Source organism: Lepeophtheirus salmonis, chromosome 14 (genome assembly GCF_016086655.4).
Source record: "Lepeophtheirus salmonis chromosome 14, UVic_Lsal_1.4, whole genome shotgun sequence".
NCBI lineage: Eukaryota > Metazoa > Arthropoda > Copepoda > Siphonostomatoida > Caligidae > Lepeophtheirus > Lepeophtheirus salmonis.
This window is the reverse complement of record NC_052144.2, coordinates 10665447-10692405: the sequence shown is the minus strand read 5'-3', so window position 1 is coordinate 10692405 and position 26959 is coordinate 10665447. Positions and strand designations below refer to the sequence as shown.

At 31.6% G+C, this 26959-nt stretch overlaps 3 protein-coding genes and 2 long non-coding RNA genes across 5 annotated transcripts; 1 reads left to right on the top strand and 4 right to left on the bottom strand.

The window, feature by feature from the left end:
- Positions 1–5898: 5898 nt before the first annotated feature.
- LOC139907282 (uncharacterized) lies at positions 5899–7320 on the bottom strand. Its single transcript, XR_011783764.1, has 2 exons — positions 6752–7320; positions 5899–6676 (listed from the first exon to the last, which is right to left on the bottom strand). It is a non-coding gene; the product is annotated as an uncharacterized lncRNA (long non-coding RNA).
- An 8698-nt stretch (positions 7321–16018) lies between these two features.
- LOC139907238 (protein FAM200A-like) lies at positions 16019–17053 on the bottom strand. The gene has a single exon (XM_071893501.1). It carries the CDS (start codon positions 17051–17053, stop codon positions 16019–16021), a length of 1035 nt encoding a protein of 344 aa, XP_071749602.1.
- Positions 17054–17150: 97 nt separating this feature from the next.
- LOC121129481 (zinc finger BED domain-containing protein 5-like) lies at positions 17151–17549 on the bottom strand. The gene has a single exon (XM_040725206.1). It carries the CDS (start codon positions 17547–17549, stop codon positions 17151–17153), a length of 399 nt encoding a protein of 132 aa, XP_040581140.1.
- A 1722-nt stretch (positions 17550–19271) lies between these two features.
- LOC139907212 (uncharacterized) lies at positions 19272–21270 on the bottom strand. The gene is made up of 2 exons (XR_011783667.1): positions 19477–21270; positions 19272–19409 (listed from the first exon to the last, which is right to left on the bottom strand). It is a non-coding gene; the product is annotated as an uncharacterized lncRNA (long non-coding RNA).
- A 1453-nt stretch (positions 21271–22723) lies between these two features.
- On the top strand, positions 22724–26203 carry LOC121129085 (AMMECR1-like protein). Its single transcript, XM_040724755.2, has 4 exons — positions 22724–23033; positions 23115–23225; positions 24440–24645; positions 25422–26203. Exons 1-4 carry the CDS (start codon positions 22906–22908, stop codon positions 25595–25597), a joined length of 621 nt encoding a protein of 206 aa, XP_040580689.1. The 5' UTR covers positions 22724–22905; the 3' UTR covers positions 25598–26203.
- The last annotated feature ends 756 nt before the right edge of the window (positions 26204–26959 follow it).

Genomic DNA, 26959 nt, shown 5'->3' with positions numbered 1-26959 from the left:
GGGAAGTTCCTTGGGTGATAATTAGTACAATACTGAGGAAAAGTTGTTTAGAAGATGCAAGGGTACCGACGTATTTTATTCCTTTTTAATATAATCTCTTTCAACCAATCAAATTCGTTCTTTTTTCACGATTCCAACAACTCTAGTTATGATTAAAGTTTCTTCATATTTGAACTCTTCCCATTAAAGGCAATACATATAAATTCCCTTAATATGAATATCTATAAAGTACATAAAGAAAACTGCAACTGAAAAATATAGAAAAAGCTGCATTTTCTCTCATTTTTAAAGTGAAATTGATGTAGCTTAGGGTCATTCTATCTTTTTGATAATTACATTATTGAAAGTTACGCGAAAAAAAAAAAAACACAGCAAAAACACACTACCGATTTTTGATTTTATAAAAAATGGAAAGTACGACTCAGCCTAGTATACAGTAATGCAAATCATAAGCATTTTTTAGCTCCCCTGTTTTTTTTAGAGTTGGCAACCTTTTCATATTTTCCTAAGCAGTTATTATTATTATATCATTCTTGAGAGGGGAACAACTGAAATCATATCATTTTTTTATACAGGATTGGATTTAAAATAAAAACAGAGAGTAACCCTGAGAATTTTTTGCAGAGTTATATAATTGTAAGTCCTCTGTGGGCTCAAAATAGAATTGAGAATCGACATGGAAGTAATTATTGCCTATGTCCTTCAATTTTCTTCAAATTGTCCAGATTTCCATATTGATTTTCGGTTCTATTTTTTAACATTCCGTTAATTAGAATTACTTGCATCACGAATGATGTACGAGTTTTTTATAAATCAATACGTTTCCAAAGATGAAAACTAGACTCTTCGTTACTGTTAGTGTTTTCTTCAATTTTCTTTTCTTTAAGAATGCACCTTTGTTGATTGAAGGTGCGTTATTACTAGTGTTGTGTTGCTCCTTATTTATTTAGTCCAGTCCAGTCTTAGGACTGGTCTTTAGGACTATCAATCATTGGGACCTGTACTTAAGACCGTCAGTACCATGAACCGGCCCTTATGACTGTCGGTCCGTGAGACCGATCCTTAATTGTAGGTCCTTGGAAATTTTCCTAAAAATATCGATGTTTTATTAGGACAAATTAGAATTATGAGATTTGTTTAAGATCATTGCGCATATCTTGCAAGAAATATTACATACATGTTATATTATATTTATTGGGTAGTCCATTGAACTCTGAAAACTCAATAATTCAATATTTAATGAAAGTTAATTGATTGAAATTAATTAATATTTCGATATATTTAAGCATAAACAATTAGTTACAAATGAAAGCAAACCCGTTTTCTCTAGTTGGCGCACAAGTTGAGAAAATGACACTGTTTAAATATCCTTTTCTCAACTTGTGAACTTGTGACCGACGAATTTCCATTTGAACACTCCAAGCTGTTTGGCGTCTCTAAGACCACTGTCTACGCCGTCAGCGAGTCTAAAACGTTGGAGAAGAAGAATGGTTCATGATATTGGATACACAATATTTATTTTATGTTTATTCTTAAATCCAGATACAACTTTACTTAACTTACAACTGCACAAATCAGGGCCAGTTTTTTTTTTATGTTAATGAAATGCGAAAACTCTTGAGATATGTTCTCCAAGAGTTAGGACCAAAGACAGATAGAGGGAATCGAGGAAATATACTTCTAACTTGATCATCCATCTAAAAAATATGTTCTTATTCGGAACTCATCATTCTAAATTCATCTGAGGAAAACTACCAGGCTTTCTCAGAGAGCAGAGTTGACTCATTCATTGGAGTAAACTCCTGGATTACAGTAATGAAGAGATCCATCTTATTAGTCCTGTAATTAGTAATTACTTTATTTGAATTTGTACGAAGTGCAGTATTATATTGAAACTGTCTGATTGTGATATTTAAATTAATTATTATTGTTTATTACGGGTATGACGATCTTATCGTTGCATTGAAGGTAAAAATTATTAAGAGAATGTTACTTATTTGCCTGTACACCCTCATAAAAAATAGAATCACTCAAAAAATACAAAATCGAACCAAAATCCTTAGATATGCATATATTATTGTAACACTCGAACGACGAGGCTATCATTTTTGATACCCATTTGGGATTCCACTGAATATTGTGAGAAACTTCTTGATTGTATTTGTAAATAAGTTCTTGAAATTTCCTATATCATTTTATTAACTACAAAAAGCAAAACTGAAAATTAAAATTAGTAACCGTTTCGTTGATATAGTACACCTTACATAGAAAGAAGTGGGTATCATATTTGCTATTCAATTATTTTATAATATATTATTGTTCTACAATTTCATATGAACAGGCTCAAGTAAGTTCAGACATGAATGAACAACTCTACAAAGGAAATGTGTACTTTAGTTGTATAAATATAAACATAGATTTTTTAAACTGGCCATTCTGATTCCACCTGTTATTCTGCAAGGATGTCCAACAAAAAAGTTATCCATTGAAGAAATAGGACATTATTTTGTATCCGCATCGTACTCCCATTCAGAAGGTAATGATTTCGAATTGGAAAAAGATGAAGAAAATGTTCAACGACCTCAATCAAGTACTTCTGATTTTGATGACTATTCTGAAGTTTCTCGGTATCTAATTTTGTTAAATACAAATATTAATTTTGGTTGATGCTATATGTATTTATTTACAACTAATTGGTACATTTAACATTTCAAAAATGCCATAATGCAATCAAGTGACTCAATTCTCGCCTTCTAATAAACAAAAATCAACCAAATTATTAGGAGGATCTATTTATGTTGGTAAAGTCAATATACAATCTGGTACAAACAATCAGAAAATGTGAAGAGTTCAGCCCTTTTTAGAAAATTTAAAAAATCGCTATTTACCAAAAATTTATTTTTTTGGAAAAAAAAAAATCAAAATTAAATTTCAAATATTAAATTTTTTGAAAAAAAATTTTCATTCTGAGCAATAAGTTTCTTGTAATTTTTTGTTTGGAAGTTCCGAGGACAACACCTTGCATATTGTGCGAAGCAAACTAAATTTAAAATAGAAACTACATGTATTCTAAAAATCAGCATCCGAATGGAGCAAGAATATTAAGAAAAGAATATTTTCAAATCATTTAAAAAATTGCCTTTAATGTCAAGAGTATTTAGAAGAGACAAATAATTCCTTATAATCATGGATCATCTACAGGGGGAGGGGGGGATCTGGAGAGGCTGTAGCTAAAGGTCATTCATTCTAATCATGCCTTAAGCAAAAATTAAAATTTTTGATATTTTTTTTGAATTGTATAAGCCAAACCCTCACAACAACAACAACAACAAAAACACATTCCTGAGGATGCCCCTGAAACACCAAATACTTGAAGTAAAAAATTAACAAATTTGTGGAAGAGACTAAAGACTCCCCGATGAAAATAAATTTGCAAAATACAACTGTACTTGTGAAGCATTCTGAAAAATACTAAAAGATTAATTTATTTTCTACATGGATCATAACTTTTCAAAGAAGCTCAGTATTTTTTCCTTCATTTACAAAAGAAAAAAAAATTCTATAAAGAAAAGCCTCAAAAGTTTGTTCGAAATCAAGGGACAAAGAGACTGAAAAGAAAGATCGGGGGTTGCATGTTCTCTTTTTTATTTTCGTATTCATTATTTATTTGTAATTGTTGTACAACATCTCCCTCTAATAAAGACTATAGGGTTGTTTGCAGCTGACCATAGTGCAATATTGTCGGATAAAATAAATTATATTCAAGTGCCTTCAAAAAGTTTCCCCTCCGCCTGGAATACAATTCATTGGATCTGCATCCATCCATTTTCCCTAGGAGTTCGTATTGTTTCATTTGATATCTTAGCCACAAGCCTTCCGATCCTCTCTTCATGTTCTGTTCAAGGGGTCTCGTCTCTGTGTGCTTTTTTCAATGGATCTTGTCTTATTCAATTGAAGGATGATCGTTGTTCTTTGTACATATCCCTCTTCCCATCAAGATCTGCGATAGTGACTTCTGACATCCTGAATCATTGCCTTAATACTCGAAAATACATAAACTCCTCCAAATCTTCTACGTAGTAATTGTCTACTGCTAAAAGAAATAATGAGTGTAATAAACAGACAAAATAGTCCACTCAAAGTCCAAGTGAGGAACAAAAAGAGTTCTCATCATCCATCCACTGCCCCTTCATTGAAATTCTGAAGTTATTAAGTCAACTCTGCTTCGTCTCTTACTCTAAGAAAATATTTCATTTATTATTAGAGTCCTTCAGTTTCCTTGATGTAAATAACGCAGAAATAACTTATCTCAATCACAATTCCATTTATAAGGTGGAGTTTGCGATGTATAACCCATATAGATAATTAACCCTCGATTTTTTATTACATGTGGGCCTCTTTTGTCATTGGAAAACGAGTAGAAGATAATTCTAGACTCCTTAAGATAATGTGATCTTCTTTTAAATTCTTTTGATTTTCTGCTTATGACTTCTATTAAAATTTAGTTGTATTTTTTTTCTTAATTTACCCATACTTATTTAACTTACTATTAGAAACAAATACTTTAAATAAATTTTCTTAGTAATGTTCACCATTTAAATGTAACGATAAAGACGTCATACTTCGTAATTAAATAATAATAATAATTAATATTTCAAATAATACAGTGCTTTGTATAAATTCACATAAAGTAAACACCTCATATATTTGAAATATTAAAATCTCTATTCATCGTGAATTTCCATTCTTCAATGTTGAAAGGAAGAACATTGAATCTACTCTCTTAAGATGGATGATTAAGTTAGAAGTATTTTTCTTCAATTTCCTCTATCTGGCTTTGGTTCTGTCTCTTCGAGAACATATTTGAGGAGTTTTCGTATATTTGTCTCATCAAAAATACAAGGGCTGATTTTCGCAGTTGTGAGTTAAGTTGTATTTGGATTTACGAACAACGGAGAACAACGACTTCATTGGTCTCAAAGGGGTCTTAGCTTCAAATGTTGTACAAGGTGTTTGTTTAGCATCCGTTTCATTAAGTAAACTCTTTGGATTCGAACATGTAGATGTGGAATTTATTTATGATAATTGTAAGTATTTTTAGTGTATTTTAAGTATGATAGGATAAAGACGGTTTTTATTTGTATTAGTAATCATTAGATTTATTTCTGAGTAAAAATACCTAATTATATTTTTGTATATATTTAATTTACATTTGTCGTTAATAATTTGTTGAATCCATTTGTAGTATTTAATATTAATAACTTCTAACATATGTCGTATCATTTGTCATTATTAATTTGTTTGATTTTCTATGTATAACTTCTATTAAAATTTAATTAATATTTTGTGTCATAGTTAATTATTGTTTCAGTTGTTTTTTATTATATCCATACTTTTTTAACTTAGTATCACAAATATACCTTATCATACTTTCACTTTTTAATTTACTAGAAATCTACTGTTACGGATAAAGTGTGAGCCATTAGTTTTTGGATTACTAATTGTATAACATATCAAATTAGCGACTTCTCGAAGGAAATCAAGTATTCCTCAATTTAAAATTTTCGAATACTTTTCTAGTGTTACTTGAAATAAAGAAGATTCTCATTTCTACAGCAGAATCACGTGATATATTTTATTCTCCAAAACCATAACTTTAATCAAAAGTACCATATGTATCGCTCCCGCGTTTTCCTCTCACACGATCGATGCCCAGCTCTATGTATTACCAAGGACTCCTGTAAGCAGGACAAGACACTGCGCTCACGTGTTTCCAACATGGCTCTTTGTTTATTCTATATGGAATATCTGTCTGAAAGTGTTTTGCTACAAAATAAAGAGTTTTTAAAAGTATTTTGCTAGGGAAAATCATCAAAATGATAAAAATGAGGCTATATATTTCTAATAAAAGTGGTAATTTATTAGTACTTTATTCAAAATAAACATTAAAAACATATAAAAAAGAAAAGGATCAGACTGAAACATGCCAAGAAGTAAAAAGAAGAAATCTTCATCTAGGAGAAGATACTCTGCCAGATCTACTGTGGCAAGGTACGTCTGCTTTGTTGCTAAGAAGGTTTCTGCTATGAGGCCAGGTCTCTCGAGAAAGAGAGGCCAAGTTTATAATTTGAATATTTTCTAGCTATTGGTTTGGCGAAGAGGAGAGCCATTGGATCACGAATGAAAGAGAGCTTAAAAGCATGTGTAGGTTCAATCTCTGACTAGTTGAGAAACTTCACTAACTTGTTGAGAATGTCTTCCCAGGTCTCTGTTTGATTCAATTTTTCTTTTTCTCCCACAAAGGAAGTCAAATTGATGGTTTGAATCACAGTGTTGACCTTGCCTTCTGAGGTGATGTGTAGCACTGCCTTTTTGTTAATCAACACACCAGAGTGGTACATTTTGAATGACATATCTGTCTCAAACTGGATGCTGGCTACTACTTGGAGGCCCAATTTCTTACCATGGGATAGCTTCACAAGGGCAACACTTGGTTTTGTGATGAGGAGGAAGTCTGATGGGAGTGTATCATTGGCCAATTTGTCACCAAGTTCTTCCACCGAACTCATTTCTTTGAACTGTTGAGCCTTACGTGACGTGTTCGCAGGTTGAGTTGGCCTTGATGACGCTTTAGGAGTTGAGAGGTATTTTGGGCAGTTTGGTCATAGGGATGGTACTACATATGGTTTGAGGTACGTGTAAAAGAAGGGCAGTTATTAGCACACGCATCAGTAGTGAGCTGCTGTCTTACCTTTTCTTTAGAGCCTTGCCAAGGGTCTGACTTCTTTTAGACTCACAGATGAAATCAGAGTCGTTGAAATGTAGGGAGCACAGCTTTGTACTTTTGAATGGTGCCTAATCTGTCTTCTTCAGATCTGTTTCTCTTGGAATTGATCTCAGCCAGGCGGTATCAAGTCCGGAGTTTCTTTCTTTGTTTGGCCACAGATGGATCGTAACACCAGACTGTTGTGGCTCGTTGTAAAAGCCCATTCTACACCCTGGAGCACAACACTTAGTCGGCATGATTAGAATTACAAAACACAATAAAGATGACGTCCACAAAGTTACTAATAGTTATTAGTATTACTTATTAATTATTATCTTAGCAAACACGTTGCATTGTTTATTTTTAATCGACTCATATTGCACGCGTATTTGAATTCATATTTGCGCGTGCCCGGTCCTGCTTACAGGAGTCCTTGGTGTTACTATGTCAATATTTGCTACAGTACCTGTACTCCATAAATGAAGGAACTAAATTAACATGTTTTTTAAACAAACAATCGAATTTTTTGATTAAATATGTTTTTCTTTTCATACCCACTTTAAGGAATAATATATTTTTTTAAATCCGATTTTGATCATTTTTGGATGAGTGTAATGAGTTTATAAGTGTCAATATTGCAGGTTATTCTTACTAATACCTAAATTCATGTCGTGGCCAGTTAGGATTTTAGTTTGGTTTAAGTTGTTTTCGTGGCACATACTCTAGAGTACATATCTATATTATTATAGCAAAGTTTGCCTATCTCTTTGTCTGTTTGTCGAAGCCTATATACCTCTACCAATGCTGTGTACTTTGTCTTTTACAGTGTGTAAAAAAGGTTAAAAGACTCTGCCTGGATAAAAAGGCTGCTATATCGTGACCAAAAAATCCTTTTCCCCTGAATATGTCTTAATTTTACGTCCAAAAACTCAATAATAATTCATCGAATGTCCATTTTTATGTGGGACAAATGGTGCAAAACAATAATTGTTTCATATACAAAGTAAATTTTAAATCTAGGAAAGTCAAAAATCCGAAATATTTTCTTCAAAAACTAAAACAAGAATCCAAAAACGTTATTATTAAATTTATTAATTTCAAAATATTAACTTATTTCTCCCCCTCCTTAGCTCAGTGGACATCACAATATAGTAACCTCATTATAGGTGCAATTGGGTCACCAAATTTTATCTAAATTAGTTAGAATATCGGAAGACATAAAATCTTTTATAGAACATATTGTTTTATAAGAAGGTTATTTCCATTATTATAGAGTTTGTGAAAATCGATCATGACACCACCCGGGCCGTCCACAGGGGGTGAGGCGTATGATATGATGTCAGGAAATTATTATCGTTCCCCTAAAACAATTATCGGCTTATAGGAAAAATTTATACAGCAAAATAGATAATAATATGTTTATGATTAGTTATGCAAATTCAGCGTAGAATGGGCAATTAAAAAAAAAACACAAAAAATCAACATGGTAACCCTGACTGGTTGAAAAATGTTTTGTGAGAGAAGATAGAAGAATACTCATGACGTTTCATTATATCAGATATAATTAGCTGTTACAAGGGCTGAAAGAAAAAAATTATATAAAGAATGGCATTGGCTAGAATTACTCTGATGTCGATCCACAATTATACTCTCAGTCCAACAATTACTCACAATTATCACTCCGTAACAAATCCACAGGGTTACGTTCTGTCTTTTATGAGCACACACAAATGTTCCATCAGGTTTTGAACATAACAGAGTCTATTTAGTAAAGGATGTTCAATGCTTAGGAATTATATAATAATTAAAACTGCTAAAGAAAAGAAAATTCATTCTTCAAATTAGCAATTTAAAAAAAAATGAACCAACTAAAAATTGACTTTTTATGATATATCTCATGGACCACTATTTACAGGGCACCTGTGAATAGTCTAAATATATTCATGCAGACATCCTTTGTTTTATTAACATAGATGATCTTAAATTGTATTGAAAATATGTTATTAATCGTTATTCAATCTTATTTCTTTGTTGTAGATAAAAATGAACTACTTTGATTGTCCCAAATCCATCAAAAAACAAAAAAAGCTATAGAAATCTAGCCATTTTTAGGAATTTTCAGTACACATTAAAATAGTATACATATAAACAGAGGATTTACAAATGCACAAACAATTTCCCTAACTTTTAAGCTTTTGCTCGACTTACTCGCCACTAAGATATGTAAGGCACCTTGAAAATTTTATATTTTCATCCCTTCCATTCATTATAGCCATTAATGTGTAAGTCCTCAAAAAGATCTCCTAAGGAATAGAGGAAACTCATGGTCTCTTTATATTTTGACATTAGACGCATACTGAGAGCAACAGAGCGTCTTCTAGAAGTGGTGATGGGTATAAAGAACAATGGCGTTCATTAGGAGGGAAACTTTGAACTTTCACCTTAAAATGTAAAAAGACTGTAAACTAAATGTATCATACATTAAATTTAAAACTACCTTCAACAAAGTAATTACGTCCTCTAAAGTACCAGGATTGAAGTCTAAAACTTCCAACTGTCTTTTCTATGTCTTTAGACCTGGGTAGAGGAAATCCTTGTCGAAGTAGCATCTCGTATCCTGTGGTACCACAAGTAATTCGTAGCTGCAATGTTTTTTTATGGTACAAAAAGACCAGGCAGCGATATTTTTTTTGTATTATTGTACAGATAACGTAGCTGATCATCATTAAATATACGATGAATTGCCTCATTCATATCTGTAATATGTACATATATATTTATAGCTATGACCAAAAAAACAATTTGAGTTAATTCTACCTAAAGAATGAACAGTCGATGTGACATACTCCCCTGAATTAGGCTGGAATTCGTCAGTTTGTATGGAACACTCTCGTACAGCAGACTTTAATTCAATAATTTGAGTAGCCGTCATTTTAGAAACTGGTTCAAATATTAAAAATAAAATTCCGTAATAGTAATACATATATACAAATTAAATTTATATATGTAAGCAATTTATACATTTTATAAGACCATATGATGTCAATACAGTACCTTGTGAATTGGCATAGGAGTGTTCAAGGAGTATAGAACGTCCCAGTTCTGTGTCATTTTCAGATGAGATTTCTCCGACTTGAGAAAAATTGTAGGTGGATACCGAGGCTTTACAGCGATTGATCATGTAATTTCATGGAATTGAGTGTTTTTCATGGTTGCTTCTTTAGAATAGGAAAATTTGCTGGGTCTTAAATGCCTCCGTTTTCAATTTATTGAAGGAAAAATATCTTCCTCTTTTAAGTGAGCAGAACATAGAACATGATCGCCTTTTGGTTTGTAGTTCTTCCACCTCATAACACGTAACCAAGCTTTGTGTTCGTTTAAATCTTTTGGAGAAAAATCCGCCATATCCGTTACAGGAAAATGCTTATTCCGGCATCTAAAAGCAGCACAGGAAAAACTATTCTTATTCATAAACAAATTGCTTTTGAAAAAGAATAATGACTTTTAATCTTTTAAAACAGGATTTTATAGATATGTTTACTGAATCAGCTGACGTTTCAGCTCTAAAATGTCCATACTCTCCTATTGTAAGAAACTGACATGAATATAATCAAGTAGGTATAATTATGAATAGTCCTTAAATTTACAATTATTGATGACCCGTCATTTCTATAAACCATAAATATTACCTAGAAATAAAGTGAAATAAAGATTTGTAACTGCGTATTCAACAGTTCCAATATTACTTCTATGGCGGTATGTGATAGACGATAGGCAGCCAAGCTGCGACGATAGTAGAAGGGAGAGCCATGTACATCTCGAGCTATCTGGACTACATGCAGATGAATAAAAAAGCGCGCCGGTTCCAAAACACGGCTTGATTTTAAAATTGATTTGTCATTGGTTTCAATAATGAAAGATACTATACTTATTGCTTCAGGATTCCAATCGTCACTCTTAAGTTAAAGGTGATGGGATGGAAGTGCTGTGCCCCCCGGATGTTGTCAAGGTTATGAAGACACCCCAAGAATCCAATACTATAGTTTTTCTGGATTGAAATGCCTTCTAATCTGGAACTTGAATCCAAATGGGATAGGACTGTTCGAATACAGAAAGTGGATCTCAAAGTGAATTAAAAAATATAGACAATAATTAATTACGAAGAATTCAAGACTGTGCAGTAGGGATATCACGAGAGCAAAATTGAGCTATCACGCATTCTGACCCCTCAAAAGTTGCAAATGGTAAATAGAAATCCGTTTTACAAAAAAAAAAAAAAAATCCTGGATAAAAAATTTTACCCTCCCCCCTCCCCTTTTTTATCCTGAAAGGTTTCTGTATCAAGAAAAAAAAAGTTATAAGATAAACTTTATTTTTTATATTTATAAAAAAGCTGAATGTGCTTAAAAAAATGATATTGCACGATATGTTATTTTTTGCTAAAGTTAAATCCCTTACTACTACAGCAAGATAAACGTTGCGTCCCCCAAATTTATTGCGAAAATAGACAAAAAAGATAAAAATTACTTATGAAAATGAGAAAATTCTGCCGATATCTTATTTTTTATTCTATATAAGCTTTTATATATTAATGTGGATAGCATAAATGCTCAATATTTGTAAAGTAAATTTACTTTGTAGATTTGGAACAAAGAAATCAAAATTTAACATTCTTTATTATTAGCTCTTTGTATTTTGAAAGATAGACTTATTAACATGTATCTTTTATACAACAACTTCAAATCTAACCATTTTTAAGAGTACTTACTTATAAATGAGATGCAAGTGATTTTTTACAATGTAGTATTCAAACAGAAACAACAATGGCTACAAGAAGTTTAGCTCTGCATTTCCTTTTTGGTCAGCCCAGTGATCTAAATCCAGCAATTCTCCCATCTATAAAGGATGTCTATAAATACCTTTTGATTGTAAAGCAAGACTTAAATCAAACTCTTCCTCGTAAAGGGTTTAAAATATAGGCTTATTTAACAATTGATGATTTAGTTTTGTCAATATGGGAGCAATTCAGCATTCCTGCATTGAACAAATACTTTGTTGCTGATAAAATTCAAACAATAGACGAAAAAGTTAACAAGATTTCTAAAAATGGGTTGAAAACTGATAATCCTTTGGTCAATAAGTTCGTTAATGAATGTGAGGAAATGTTTGATATCGCTTCAAGACAATGCTATACTAATAAAATTCTAAGAGATAAATGCAAATGTCAAAGAAAGATCCCCCTTCAAGAGTGACAGGCATAAATCGATAAAAAAATAGGTTGGAGAGGTTAGGACTTATTGATTGTGTTACTACCAGAAAGAATTTGGATGCTACCAGCATGACAAATTGAGCGTGAAAATAACGAAGAGAAACGGCTAATGGACCAAAATTCTTAGTATCAGTCCTTCAATAATTTTTTCAGACGTGGAAGACTTCTCTATTCCTGAAAATGCTGATGAGAACTTGGACTTTGAAGATGAATCTGTGGGGTAACTCAAAATTTTTACCATAATAAGACGAGTTACCCTAATCTTGCAATAATGGCGGACAGATTTCGGTCGTTATATACAGCAGTAGCTGCTATATGTAATTCTCTTTTTGAAGATATGGAATTAATTACACCTTCAAATATACTAGATAAGCAAAAGGTTAAAACTGAAAGACAGAAGAACAGGAAAATTCATGCAAAATCTTCAAAAGAAGAATCAATGAAAATCAAATGCATTGGTTATGATGGTAAGATCGACCTTACTAAGTTGATTAAAAGTGTTGACCATTAAGAGAGAAGTAATGTCAGTTCCTATCAAAAAATATATTTTGCACGGAAAAAGAGGAGCATATACTCATTATTAAAGGTACTCTAACATGAAATTGTCTTAATATTTATGCTTATAAAATATATTGGTGTGGGGAATTTCATGATTTGAAACTAAAAATTTAAATTAACAAGAATAAACTTTCTTAGTCTTTTTTGAAATTTAAAATTATACAAACAAATTAATGTGAGTCTTTCTCCCATTTTAGGACACCAACATGAATTAATTGACCATTTTTCACGAAGAAGTGGGAAATCAGAGGATCAAACTATACAAAATAGAAATACTATCGGTTCTAGAAGATCATGAAAGCCATCACATGTGATGGTTCCAACACAAATTTATAAATTTGGTCTTGCATTTTAAGAAGGCTTGAACTTTCTTTCCATATACCCCTTCAATTGCTGGTGTGTCAACTTTACATGAATGAATTAACATTGAAGGAGGCATTCAAAGAAATTGATGGTGCTCAGCAAGGACCAAGTACTTATAGGGGCTCAATTGGAAAATCAAGCCTATAAAAAGCCTCTTAAAATTAGTAGTATTTATCTTAAACTATTACGCCCCAATGTGGTTTGCAATTAAATGTCAACCGAATTGCTATGATGATTTGAAGCATTTTCAGCTTGCAATTTCACTATCAAGAGGTATTGATCAAGATCGGACCCCTTATTGTACAAAAAATTTTATCCCGAAATTCTTTCATCACTCATCATGAAAATATATTGTTAGCAGCATTTGTAAATAAAGATTCAGAAGTTCGTAAATTTGCATTGAACAAAGACTTGAATGTAAACATTTCATATGAACTCCATAGGCAATTCATAATTCCTAATAAAATAAACAATGAATCAAATCATTTCAGGCATATGATTGATTGGTCTAAGACAATAATTTCAGTTCCTCCAATCTTACAATATTGGCCAGATTATTAAGAACTTATGAAAGCAAAGAATGAACTTTTGAAATTAGAGAAATATCCATACAATTCCCAATCTATAGAAAGGGCAGTGAAACTAGTTTTAAAGGTTTCTCGTAAGGTTTACGGATATAACCGAAAACAAGGATACATTTTGTCAACTTTAAAATCAAGAGATAAACTTAGGAAATTTAAAACTAAGTCTCAGTACCCAGTTTGATATATTTACATATTATATGTTTAAAAATAGCATTCAGCAAATATTAAGGATAATTATAGGCATTATTAACTACTTACTAATATAGAATTAAAAAAATACGATATTTACAGAATTTTCTCCTTTTCGTAAGTAATTCTTATCTTTTTCGTCTATTTTTGCACTAAATCCGGGGACGTACAACATTTATCTCGCTATAAAAGTAAGGGATTTAACTTTACCAAAGAAGTACATTTCGTGCAATATCATTTTCTTAAGCACAAAAAGCTTATTTATAAATAAGAAAAAAAATGTTTATTGAATTTTTTTTTTTTACTTCATACAGAAACTTTTCCGGACAAAAAAGGAGAGGGTAAATTTTTTTCTCTGGGATTTTTTATTTATTAAAACGGATTTCTATTTACCATTTACAACTTTTGAGGCGTCAAAATGCGTGATAGCTCAATTTTGGGCTCCCGTGATACCCCCTACTGTGCAGCCTCCATTTCACAAAATCAGATTATATTACTTATAAAGACAGGGAAGTCGTCAATTTAATCGTCAAATGGAACTAAAATAGGGCTTTCATGGGCACCAGCTCAAAAGCAGGTTATAGCTTTGGGTAAAAGGCTAAGTTACTTTAAAATGAAAATATAGAACTAATTCAAGGATTGACATAATATGTACTTAATTGAATAACTTAACTTTTCAGGAGACTGAAAACGGATGTTGTCCTTTCAGTGTTGGCAAACCTTCCACTCTACCTTTCTTCTACTACGCCTCTTCCTAGACCCACCCGAGCATCCATTAGTGAACTACAACTCCAGCTCGAAAACGAGTGTCAGGAAACCTTGGAGCTCAAAATGTTGGGGGAAAAAGAGGCGCTAACCGTTAACGTGCTTTATGATATGTTGTTAATTGAAACATTACCGTTGGGATTAATCTTTATTAAATACCCAAATGGACCCTTGTTAAGCTGGAAGCGACCGAAAGCCTTGATATTAAGACTAGCCTCGAAATCCAAGAAACCTTACCCTACGAATTCTTAAAGGGCATCCTATGCTAAGCAATAGTTCAGTCTCTCAATAAGGCTAATGTCACCAAATGAGTAACTGAAGTAATCAAAACTGCTACGTATTTAGGACCAAAAGAGTTCTTCAATAATAAAGAGACTTATGAAATCATCATTTGCTAATTACTACTTGCATCCCCAGACTTGGAGCCAATTCATTCTTCAAAATTGTTTTTCATCATAGAACAGATAACATTACTCTTCAAGAACCTCAATAGAAGGAGATTTTCACCTTTTTTTCCCTCTCTGTTTGTCTTCTGTGGTAAAATGTTAGCACGGCCCTCTATGATCAAATTCATAAGTCGAATTGCCTTACAATTCCATGTCCAATGCATCTTAGAAATATCCCTACTGCATTTACCGTAGAGACTGGACTACCTTCATCTATAGTTAAATATCTTGGAACAAGGATCAAACACCTTAACAGTAGAGAGCGTAATGACAGTCTTATAATCGATGTAGAGACTGGACTACCTTCATATATAGTTGAATATTGTTGCGTCTTGACGAGGGAGAGCCACAAACTTATTTGTAAGGTGGAGAGATCCAGGATGACCGAGAGACAAATGAGAAGAAGAAATGGCGTAGAGGAATAAGACTAGACTGTTTATAAGATCATATGTATTCTTTATAATACAAAACCATACTCGTAATTAATTTACAAAATACAAGACTATTTATAATATGTAAGACACAGTACTTTAATACACTAAAGAACATACAAGAAAATAAGAACAAGAAAGGAAGTATGAAATACATAACAAATATCTTATAACAAGGATCAAACACCTTAACAGCAGAGAGCGTAATGACAATCTTATAATCGATGAAGTCTACTTCACAGAAAGAGTAGAGTTTGTTAGAGGTAAGTTATTGGGCTGCGAAAATAACCAAACAACTAAAAATATCTATATTTATGATCAAATCCGTTGGAGGAAACTACATGGATCTGGTAGTACTTATAAAAGTTGCCAAATTAAACTTGGAATTCGTTTACAGCAAATATACTCAAATTATGAAAACCCTCGATCAATCAGATTTATTGTTGTGGCCGTATTAGTTGATAACCATCCAGTCAAAAGGAAGTTCTTCACTCATTTTCTTTGTGGTGGTGGGCTTCAATTACTACCCCCCTGCGGACGCCCCTGCACATATCACCTTTTCTTCAAAAATTAAAACAACAAATTTATGAATTGAACACCAAATATATTTTAAAAAAAAAATTAACTTTAGTTTTTCACAATTCCTTCTAATGGGATGGGTGTACTTGGTGTAAGAATATTAGTTTATCCACATCAGGTTGAAACTCACTAGGAAGAAGACGTAGATCCCCACGTTCGGTAATTCTAAGTTTGTTCCTTTGTTTGGAAAGCAGCATAGTAACTACACTGAAGGCCCGTTCTACCAGATATGACGTTGGAAAAGCAATCAAATATATCTTGACCCTGTTCCATAATACTGGATAGAGGTCAGATATTTTTTTTTGTAGCCAAAAATCTTGATAGGATATCTTGAACTTTGGACTTAGCTCAATGTCGTTTTTGATTGAAACTAATTCTTCTTCCACCTCTCTTGTTTCCTCACTACTGACTTCTAGTAATGGATTGATAACCCAGTCTGGTATTTTTAGCCCTAATATATACTGATATCTTTCATTCATGTATCTTTGCAACTCTTCTATATGAGCACAATACACTTGAAGGTCATCATCAGATATTTTCTTTTCTTTATCCAATTCACAAAGGCTTGGAAATTGGTAAAGTTCATGACGTGCTAAATTTCGTTTGAATAATTTACACTTAGACCGGAAAGTGGAGATAACCGATTTGACTTTTATAAGATTGGCATCATTTCCTTGCAATTGCAAATTAATTTCATTGAATTTTAGGAATATATCTGACAAATAGGCAATATCATTCTTGATTTTTTTTAAATCATGACATAGCCCAATATTAGATTCTTGGAAAAATTCAACAACTGTATCAAACAAAGAATAGAATCGTTTGAGGCAGTTTCTCTTTGATAGCCATCTAACTTCTGTGTGTAGCAATAAACGATCAAACTCTTCATCATTATCAATGCAAAGCTGTCGAAACAGTCTGGAATTGAGGGAATGTGCCTTGATCTTATTTACTGATATGATAACAGTATTAATTGATTTGTGAAGTCGACCACTAAGGTGTTTTGCTACCAGATGCTGCCTGTGAATTACACAGTGCACTGTAAGTACACCAGGTACGGCTTTCTTCAAGAAACTGATGAAGCCACGATAACGACCTATCATGGATGGTGCACCATCTGTTGCACACGCCAGAATATTAGTAAGTGGGATTTTTTTCTCTTTGAAAAAATTATCAACGATATCAAATACCGACTCTCCTTTAGTGTGTTATAAGTTGTCTAGCAAATAACAGTTCTTTTACCAATTTTTCATCTTTGACGAAACGAACATAAGCAAGAAGCAAGGATTCATTTCCTGGTAAAGTGGACTCATCTAATTGCGAACTAAATTCGGTTGCGGCAAGAATGTTACACAATTTATCTTCTACGTTTTCAGCCATTTCATCTATTCTTCTTTGAACTGAATTAATACTGAGAGATATAGATTTCATAATTTGGTCCAGTGATTTATGTACAACAGTGTGCACAACCTCTCTTACTGCAGGCAGAATAAGCTCCTCCCCAATTGTGTGAGGCTTACCAGATCTAGCAATGATCAAAGCTATGTTGTATGAAGCACGCAAACCGTCAGTGGATTGTTCTGAAGTGCTCGAACACATATTTTTAATAGTTTTTTGTGCCTTGATTTTTTCTCGCAGCAACTGAAAATATGCTATATTTTTTTCTGTTTTATCAGAGTGCATTATTCTCAAATGTTCCGAAAGTCTGGGAGGTTTTCATGGCCTCGTTTGAAAACACTTTCTCACACAGCAGACACATAGGTTGATGTTGATTCAGTGGTGCTGATACAAATCCATATTTCAAATATTCTACGCTATACTTCTTTTTTGCTTGTTGATGGGTTGCCATTCTTTATTCTGGAAAAATATATAAGATACGACTATAACTATTGTCATTTAGGGTTGGAAATGGGTGAAAAAATTTAGAAAGTTTTTACGGAAACACCGCTTCGGGAATTTTCAAAGGAGTAAGTTATGTGAGTTTGAAATGTTGCTGCAGTAAGAAGATGAATAAATCTCAAGGTCTTATGGTCCAAATAATTGATAAATAAATATATAGAGACAAGTTATTTTTGATGGCAGTTTAGTATTGAGCAAAGCAATATCCAAAAAGGAAGAAAAAAACACTTCCTACTGGGTTGGTTAACTGGTTAATACTGTAACTGTATTTTCTTGTCTAACTATTCTTAACTACAACCATGTGTTCAACAGCAGAAATGTAGATCAAGATTTGTCTATGGTCCAAATAGTTAAAGAAATAAAAGCTAATTGATGCAAAAAAAAAAAAATCTTAATACAGTTTTATAATTACTTGACGTCCTTGCTTGAAGTTTTAGAATGTGGAATTTGGGTTCTAGTTTTTGGATCTTACTTTTCCGTAGTTTCACGTTTTTACCAAATTTATTAGTATTTATTCTAAGTAGTCTGTTTGCATTTGAGAGTAAGAGTAAACTGAGTATAGAGCAAAATATATAGGGCCCAATAATGAAGTACATTTGTACAATCTCGATATAACGTATTTTCATCGTATTAACCGGATAATATTCAAGATATTCATTCCTGCTATTTTGTAGTCATATTTCTTTATTTTTGTAGATCAATTTGTTTGCTTTATGTAAACTAATAATATGTAATCACCGTTGGTGTTTTTTGCTCTACCGCCTCCCAATCACCCCTTTTCCCATTACCGCCCCCCTAGATCAAAGCACCGGCCCCAAGGGGGCGGTATCGCCTACTTTGGGAAACGCTGCTCTAAACCTTTTAATCTCCTTTAAAAAAAATGCAGCAATAATAATTCTTAAAAAATTACGTTCTTTATTTTTTGTCGTATATGAAATATTTGTTTGTTTGTAAAAAAAATGTTTTTAGATAAATGCTATTTAAAGGCCACCATGGCCCAAAAGGCTAAAAAAATGTTACCTACATGAAAAACTTAAGTGAAATCTATTAATTGGCTTGGGCGGGTATCCCAGACAAATACACAGACTAGCACACAGACACTAATGTTTAATATATATAGATATAATTAATTTTCTTCTTCAAAAAAGTTCCATGTTCCATCGAGATAGATGCAAATATCAATTCCAACATTTACTAAAATCTCGTTCAACGTAATTTCTTATCTTGACCAGTATAAAGTTTTCATTTAACGTCGGCATTGTTGATATCGACCATCTTGGTGGCCTAAGCAACTAAATATCTTAAGAATGAAAACAATTTTTTTTTTCATTACTATTAAGAGTAATGGTGAACTTTTGCCTGTATTTGGATGTCAAAATGGGATCGAAAAATAAAAGGGTTTAATTCTTTACTGTCTATTAAAAATATATATTACTATCTTTATTATTGATCGGAAAAATATAATACATTTAAAAATATAAAATTACATTTATTTCTATAATGCAGACAATAAATTAACCTTTACATTTGCAAGGATTAAGATATTCAACTTTTTCGTTCCTAAAAAAAAAAAGACAAAAGAAAATTAATCGTACTAATATAGTGATTTAATTGGGATTTTCGGAACCTTAGAAACTCGATTTAATTAAAATATTACTGTTCATCACTGGTAACAAGTAATAGTTCAACCTATTTGATGAAGTTTCATTGTGATTTCTTTGAGATTTATCTATTTTAATGAATAAAAATATCAACTTTTAGCCCTCAAGATTACGTTTCCTATAATTATGAAGCAATGAATGAAGTAAGTGAAAACTCTCATAGGAGCATCTTGGGGGTTCAATGTTGATATTTTTACAAAATGAAAGGAACAAATTTCCGATAAATCTTGATAAAACTTCATCAACTGATTTTAAGAATATAGAAGAATTTAATGCTTGCATTGAAACATTAAACACTTGATGCAAATGATAATTTGACTGTTGGTCCTTAAGATTTTCACTACTAGAGCTGATTAAAAACCGAGAAATAAAGCTGAATTACGTCATCAAGGGCCGAAATTTATAAGTTTTAGAATTGATATGCAGTACTGAACTGGACGGGACGTCAATCTTCAGTCCTAAATAAGGATCGAGACAGCACTAACTATGGAAATACGATTGTATAACAATGAAATAACTGTAGTGTTTAACTACTCTATGTATTTTTGGATCACACTCCGGAGTCGTAAAAAGATAAAGAACGAAGAATAAAAGTTAATCAAGGACTACCTTAAAGAAGCTTATCAAACACACTAATTCTAGAAACTATTTACACATAAAATGTATTAATATGAAGTAGAAACATATTACAACAACAGTAAAACCGGGGCATAGATCCCATCTAGACATAATAATAGATAACAGATAGCACCAATACGCTATCTTAAAGATAGCCAATGAAAAATTAAAATGATTTAATTTATATTTAGTGTGTTTATGTTATAATTCCAAAATAAAACGAACTGCTATTTAAGCTATAACTATATAATAGGTAAATTGATATCGTAAAACCTCCTTGTATACAACATTTTTTTGTTATTTCTATCCCTTGGATGTAAATATAATCAAATCTGCATCCCCTTTTGACACTCTTGAAAGTGCAACATATAATTGACCAAGTGAAAATACTGATTTTGATATATATAAAGCATTTTTTTCGAATGTTGGACCTTGTGATTTACTTATTGCCATTGCTAAATTAATTGGGAACTGTTTTCTTACAAGTGAAAATGGAAACTCATCGCCTTCAACAATAATGAAGATGCATACAAAGACTAACTCGCTAATCCTCTTATTCTATTCTTAATTTGTATTTAATACACGTTATTCCTTTTTCTGCTACATCATAATTTGTTTTTTGGATTTATATTTTTTTTTTTGGTGCATTTTCGAGCAAACCCTTATCTTAAAAAAACATTGAGACAGGGGGAATAGATCTTGTTTTATGAAAAAAAATCAACATATTTGCGAAAAAAAAACTTACTCTCTAGACTCCAGGACTTTGGTCTGATCAGAATGAAATATAGGATCACGTACGTAACTCCGAATTCTGAACAACATATATTTTATGTCTAAAGTCTGTATTTGCCTTCGTTTTTGAAATAAATGCGTTTTTAACATTGTTTTTCTAAGCGGAACGTACATCAAACACGTACATAACTTTTTTAATACTATGTAGAACAACATATTTTGAATAATTTTTGAGGTCAGATAATACATAATAACTCAGCATTAGAGGGATAAATTTTTGATGGACAATAAGGTTTCAATCCTATGTTTTGTTGGTCCATTTTGACATCTTTTAATGGACTATTTTCCATTATTAATGAAAAAAGGGGGTTCATTGTTATTAAACATGGTTATTTAACTACCCCGAAATGTCCGATGAAGTCACATAAAAAACATCTATTTACGTACAAATATCATTAAAAGTATGAACAATATAAGATAAGATTTTGTAATTGTATAAGAATAAATTATATATAGCGTACCAAGTACACACAAAGAAAATATAATATATTAATAGAAGATGCGAATCGCCTGCCCAACGAAATCAGAAGAGATAGAAAAGAAGAGAAAAACGGACTCCATATTGTTATAGTAAAGCATTGAAATATATTTACAAATATTGTAACTTAAGTTTATAACTTATTAAATTAGTAGGGATTTGTACCTTTTTAAAGGAAATATATTACTTACTATGTAAAATATCATGTTTTTTTAAGAGATTCAATGAAACCATGATATAATTATTGTCCTCGGAATAACACTGTCTTGCACAATGTTGTCCTCAAATATTCAAGGGGGCAATTTTAAATTATCTTCTCTTCCTGGATAAAATAATAATCAAATTATCGAATATGTTGCCCTAAGCTCCTTAATCAGTACAAACACATGATTATTTAGTGGGTTATCATCAAGCATGTATTTCATTAAGCTTATTAAAAACCTACTTTTGTTTTTCGCTAATTGTTTGAAGAACTTTAGTTGCTATTGACCAATGAAGTTTTTAGTTCTTTCAAGAACAGTTTTGTTCAGTAAACTGCACTGAACAAACACTCTTTCTGCCTCCTGATATACAGTTATAGCATCTTGTTAGGGGTATATCAAGCCCCCTAAATCTTTCCTTTTAATTAAGAATAAATTACTATGATTTTACATGCATTTAATAGCCCTCATTTACAAAAATTACATGATAGGGCGTCTCTGCAATTTCAGGATTACAAATTCAGTTATATATCTAATTACACTGTCTTTAAATGACGAAAGTGTAGGGAGTAGAGTAGGTGGAATCTCATATTAATCATAATTTGTTCAAAGTTTTCTGGATGGATCAACGTTGTATTATCCAAATTTAAACAATTTCCTTTTACTTCTTGGTGAACTTTTATAACTTGCCTGTAATTAAGGAGAATATGATTTTAAAGAAACATTTAAAACAATTCATTAAATGTTATTGACTGCCATAAATTGACGCGCGGTTGGGTTATTGTTCTGTACCAATCTATAACGAAAAGTAGAAAAAAAATAAAAGTTGTAGGTGATCTTGTGACATTTTATATGCATTAGAAGATACTTTTGGTGCTTGATCAATTTTACTACCATAAATTGACTTGATGGCTACACAAAAACCAATGATTATTCCTTCATTTGCATAGTTAAATCATATTTTCCTTGAGAGTACACACCATTTACCTAGTTAAACATAAAAAATAGATTATATTTAATAATATATATAGCTAGCTATATATAGCTATTATAATACATATATTTACTGGTAATTTATAAGGAGAAAGAGAAGAATGAAAGAAAGAGAGGAGATTGGAGAAGGAAGGAAAGAAAGAAAAAGAGAGAGAGAGAGAGGAGCTCGAGTTGAGAAATAAAGGAGCACAAAGTATATATTACTTTGTTATTTGTTCAAGAGTAAAAACATAAAAACTATATCATCCTCTAACAAAAGAAATATTCATTAAATTATTGTAATCTAGTTTTAATTATTATAAATTTCCTCAACTATGGCAAGTGGAGGAAGGACGCTCAAAATTGCAAAGACTGAAATGGGTATCTACTGTTTTGATGTTCTCTACTCGCATCTCAATCATCATGATTCTCCAAGATCACCCAATTTTACCAATGACTACTAGTAATTACTAATTGATCATTATTATATACAGCACTTTAATGCATGTCTAATGAATGTATGGATAATCTCCTTTTGTTGCAGCCCTTTGTTCGTGACTTGGACGACTGGGAAGGATCAGAAGCTACGTGGCTGCATAGGAACATTTAATGAAATGGAATTACATAGTGGACTTAAAGAATATGCCATTACGAGGTAATTCCTAGGAAGGAGAAGCAAGTGGAATTGATTTTATGTCTTATTTATTCCCTTACGAGTCTTGTGTTTTATTTCATTTAATAGGCCCATTATCAATTCCTGACAGGAACTATATATATATAAATATGCTGCGTACAATTTGCGATCTGTATACGCAAATTAGACGAGTTGCAATTTCTTCGTCTTAAAATGCATTGTTTAATTACAGCATTGCTCATTCTAATTACCAACTGGTAAAAAATTACTAATATTGTTGTCATATGTCATCCTCGAAGTCTAATATTTTAATGTTAGTACTTAAAAATAATGAGATTCATACTGTCCAAATGAATTTCTCAGATGCAATATATAGTGAAAATTGGAAAACACCAAACTCAAGGTGAAAAAATGAAGTTTCCAAGCTTAATTATGTAAAGTAACTACTTGATAAACGATAATTCGGGCCTCACTCCTCGAGTTGATACAATATTTTCATATACTCTTACTTAAATTTGAGTAATTTTTATCCATGGAATATTCAATTATTGGATGATCCTCATCCTCCGTTTAAAATTACTCATTCCATTTTTTTGGTTGGAACTCGTACATATTAGTCGTCTAATTTTTGACTATTTTTATGATAATTATTAAAATATAAGTATTTTTTGACACATTATAAAATTCAAATGCCCAAAGTATATAACTCATAAATTCATAATAGCCATCACATTTTGATAGATCAAAATGAAATTATAGTTTGTTATTATAATGAGCTATGTTGTAATTAAATAATACAGTTTAAAACGAACAAATTGAAACTTTTATAATTTGCTCATACAATTTGTAACTTGTACACAATATTCCTTATATACACAGCATGTCAAAAGGATATGTGATACCTTTATTTCATTGCTGAATTTCCTAAATTAAAATGTTAATGTGTTAGGGTGAAGGTAGATTTATATTTGTGATTCCAGAGGTTAATTTGTTTCGGTTGTGGTGTGAAAATATAGCTTTATTTATTCAACAAAAAAATCACAAATTCATTAGCTTAAAGGCATACTAGAGAGCTTCTACTAAATAAAGTATTCCAAAACCTTTGATATTTTTTATACATAAGTATGTAATGTATTATAAATTTATGCAGTTTTATATTTGATTAAAAGTTGATTATATTCACCTTAATTCCCATTTCTTTAAAAAAATATATTTTTTTTTGCTTAATCATTTAGTGCATTGAAGGACTCACGATTTAGCCCCATTACTCGAGAGGAAATGCCGCGTCTCCAAGTTAGTGTATCTATTCTTTGCCACTTTGAAGATGGCAATGATTACCTTGATTGGGAAATCGGAGTCCATGGAATTAGGATCGAATTTCATAACGAAAGGGGAAGCAAAAAAACTGCCACATTTCTGCCAGAAGTCGCCCCTCGACAAGGTGTTTAATTTGATTCTTGTTTTTCTATATATGTGGTGGGTCAACATAAAAACAATCTTGAACAAAAATTGTAAATATATTTTCTAAATTCATATATACATACAGCCCAATATTTAATAGACATATTTGAGTCAATTATAGATTTTGATTTCAAACTTGTAGGAGTAGTGAAGATACCCAATTATTTTAGCTATAACTTTATTTGATGTAAGAGACTGATAATGCCCCCTTTCTAAAAATTATATCAATTTTGGGTACTTAGATTGCAATTTGAACACACTCAAATGGTAAATAATTATAATTTGCTAAAAGAAATGGATGATTATTCAGCGAATTATACAAATATTATCTACACTCAATTTTGAGAAGTCATTCTAGCTTGCTTTTGTGTCAAAGGGCCATGACTGTACATTAAATAATATATTTCATATCCCAACAATATTTTTATCCTGTTCTATGTGCATAGATATAATACAATTTCTTAATGAAGTTTTTTTTTTCTTTCTTTAAACACAAATCGACTAATTTATCTTTAATTAAAATTCTTCATCTGATTCAACTTACTATTTTGATTATTCTCGTTATTGATTTATTACTCTTCTCTCGGATCATTTTTTTTTTAACAAATTTATATATTTTTTAAATTATTTGTTTAATTACTTCTTTCTTTAGCATTGGTAATTTAATTTTTTTCTTACAATTGGCTTGTTTCAAATCCTCATTATTTCTCCAAAGTTGCTCATTTATAAAAGTGGACTGTTTTATTTTCTCTATAGGATGGGATAAGATAGAGACAATAGACAATCTTCTCAGAAAAGGTGGATGGAAAGGCACCATTACATCTGATCTCCGAAAATCCATACATTTGGTCCGCTATCAATCAGAGCGGGTTAAAGTAAACTATTCCGACTACCTCCATCACTGCAGACAAAGAAGAGAAGGAGAGAACTGACAATCGATACCACTTCCCTCAGACATTCCAATCATGTACCAAATCCCTGGAGTCAGTTCCGCTCTTGACTTTATCTGTTACCTCAAGGAAGATGTTCATGATTATTTTCGATGGTAAAATTTGCTAACCATAGCAGCTATGTGTGTCGTGTTGCTTACATATAATTATTCTTGATATTTGAATTTTTATGTGTAATAATGTAAAAAAAACCAAAAACAACAGCAACTAAGTACTCTTGGTGCTCGAGCTATTCATTATTACTTAAATAAACGTTAGCAGATCAATTCTTAGTAATTGTCTTTCAGTTTTGAATGAAGAGGAACAAGAAATAAACCATCATGTTGTACATATTTAATGATAATTATTATGTAAATGATTTGTTTTACTTTTATCAATCCAATCAAATTTAAATTAGTTTGAAGGGATTTATATCTTTCTTAGTATACTCTTTTTTGGATTGGGTTTAGCTAGTTCTTCAAATTGTGTGTTATTTTCTCACTTCTACATGTTTATTTAACTAATGTCCATCATAATGCTAGTATCCTGCCTCAAATCCGTTAAATAGTTAATTAAATAAATATATACAATACAGTGATTAATAATTAATTAGTTATTTGAAAACTTGTGTCTTTATTTATCAAAAAAATATTAAGGGGAGTAATAAGCTCTGAGCGTTTTTCGCTAGATGTATTTAATAATTAATATCAATAGATGTCTCATGACTAGTACCTTGCATCAAAAAAATCTTTATAGGTTAAGCGTACACTTAAAAAAAAAGTTCATTTACAGTTATGTGTTCTGTGAAACCAGTTGGTGTAACAATGTTCCAAAATGGAAGTAAAAACAGAGAAAATTCTATACACTCTTCAGTATTACTACGACCAAGATAAAAAGCGGAGTAGGCTGCTAAATTTATTTGCGTCGTTTAAGGACCGAACGCAACAGCAAAGCTGTGTTTCCAAAGATTCCGTTTTGGTAATATGGATGCCGAAAATGTTTATAAAATGATGGAAATCGTCGAGTTGGAACAGCATGTGAGCACTTATTCGATTGCCCAGGAACTGAAAATTAGCTAGGAAAGTGTTTGGAACCATCTCAATTGGATAATCCTAACTACGATAATTTTATTCTCAAAATAAAGCAAAAAAAGCTCAGAACTTGTTACTTCACATATAATTATGAGTACTTATATCCGTGATCAACGACTATCGTTGAATACATATTAGGCATATGTATTCAACAGTTAGTCATATGATATGGCTAACTGTTACAATGCTTTCGAAAGGGATGAGTCCTGAAGTCTTTTCGCCAACTAAGTTTTTGAGGCATTATTTTAATGAAATTTCAAGAAAATTGACTCGC

Coding starts and splice junctions, on each gene's coding strand:
- LOC139907238 (XM_071893501.1), bottom strand. CDS start 17,053: ATGATAGGTCGTTATCGTGGCTTCATCAGTTTCTTGAAGAAAGCCGTA.
- LOC121129481 (XM_040725206.1), bottom strand. CDS start 17,549: ATGTGTTCGAGCACTTCAGAACAATCCACTGACGGTTTGCGTGCTTCA.
- LOC121129085 (XM_040724755.2), top strand. CDS start 22,906: ATGGCAAGTGGAGGAAGGACGCTCAAAATTGCAAAGACTGAAATGGGT. Junction 23,226..24,439: donor AAAGAATATGCCATTACGAG/GTAATTCCTAGG, acceptor TTAATCATTTAG/TGCATTGAAGGACTCACGAT. Junction 24,646..25,421: donor AGAAGTCGCCCCTCGACAAG/GTGTTTAATTTG, acceptor TTTTCTCTATAG/GATGGGATAAGATAGAGACA.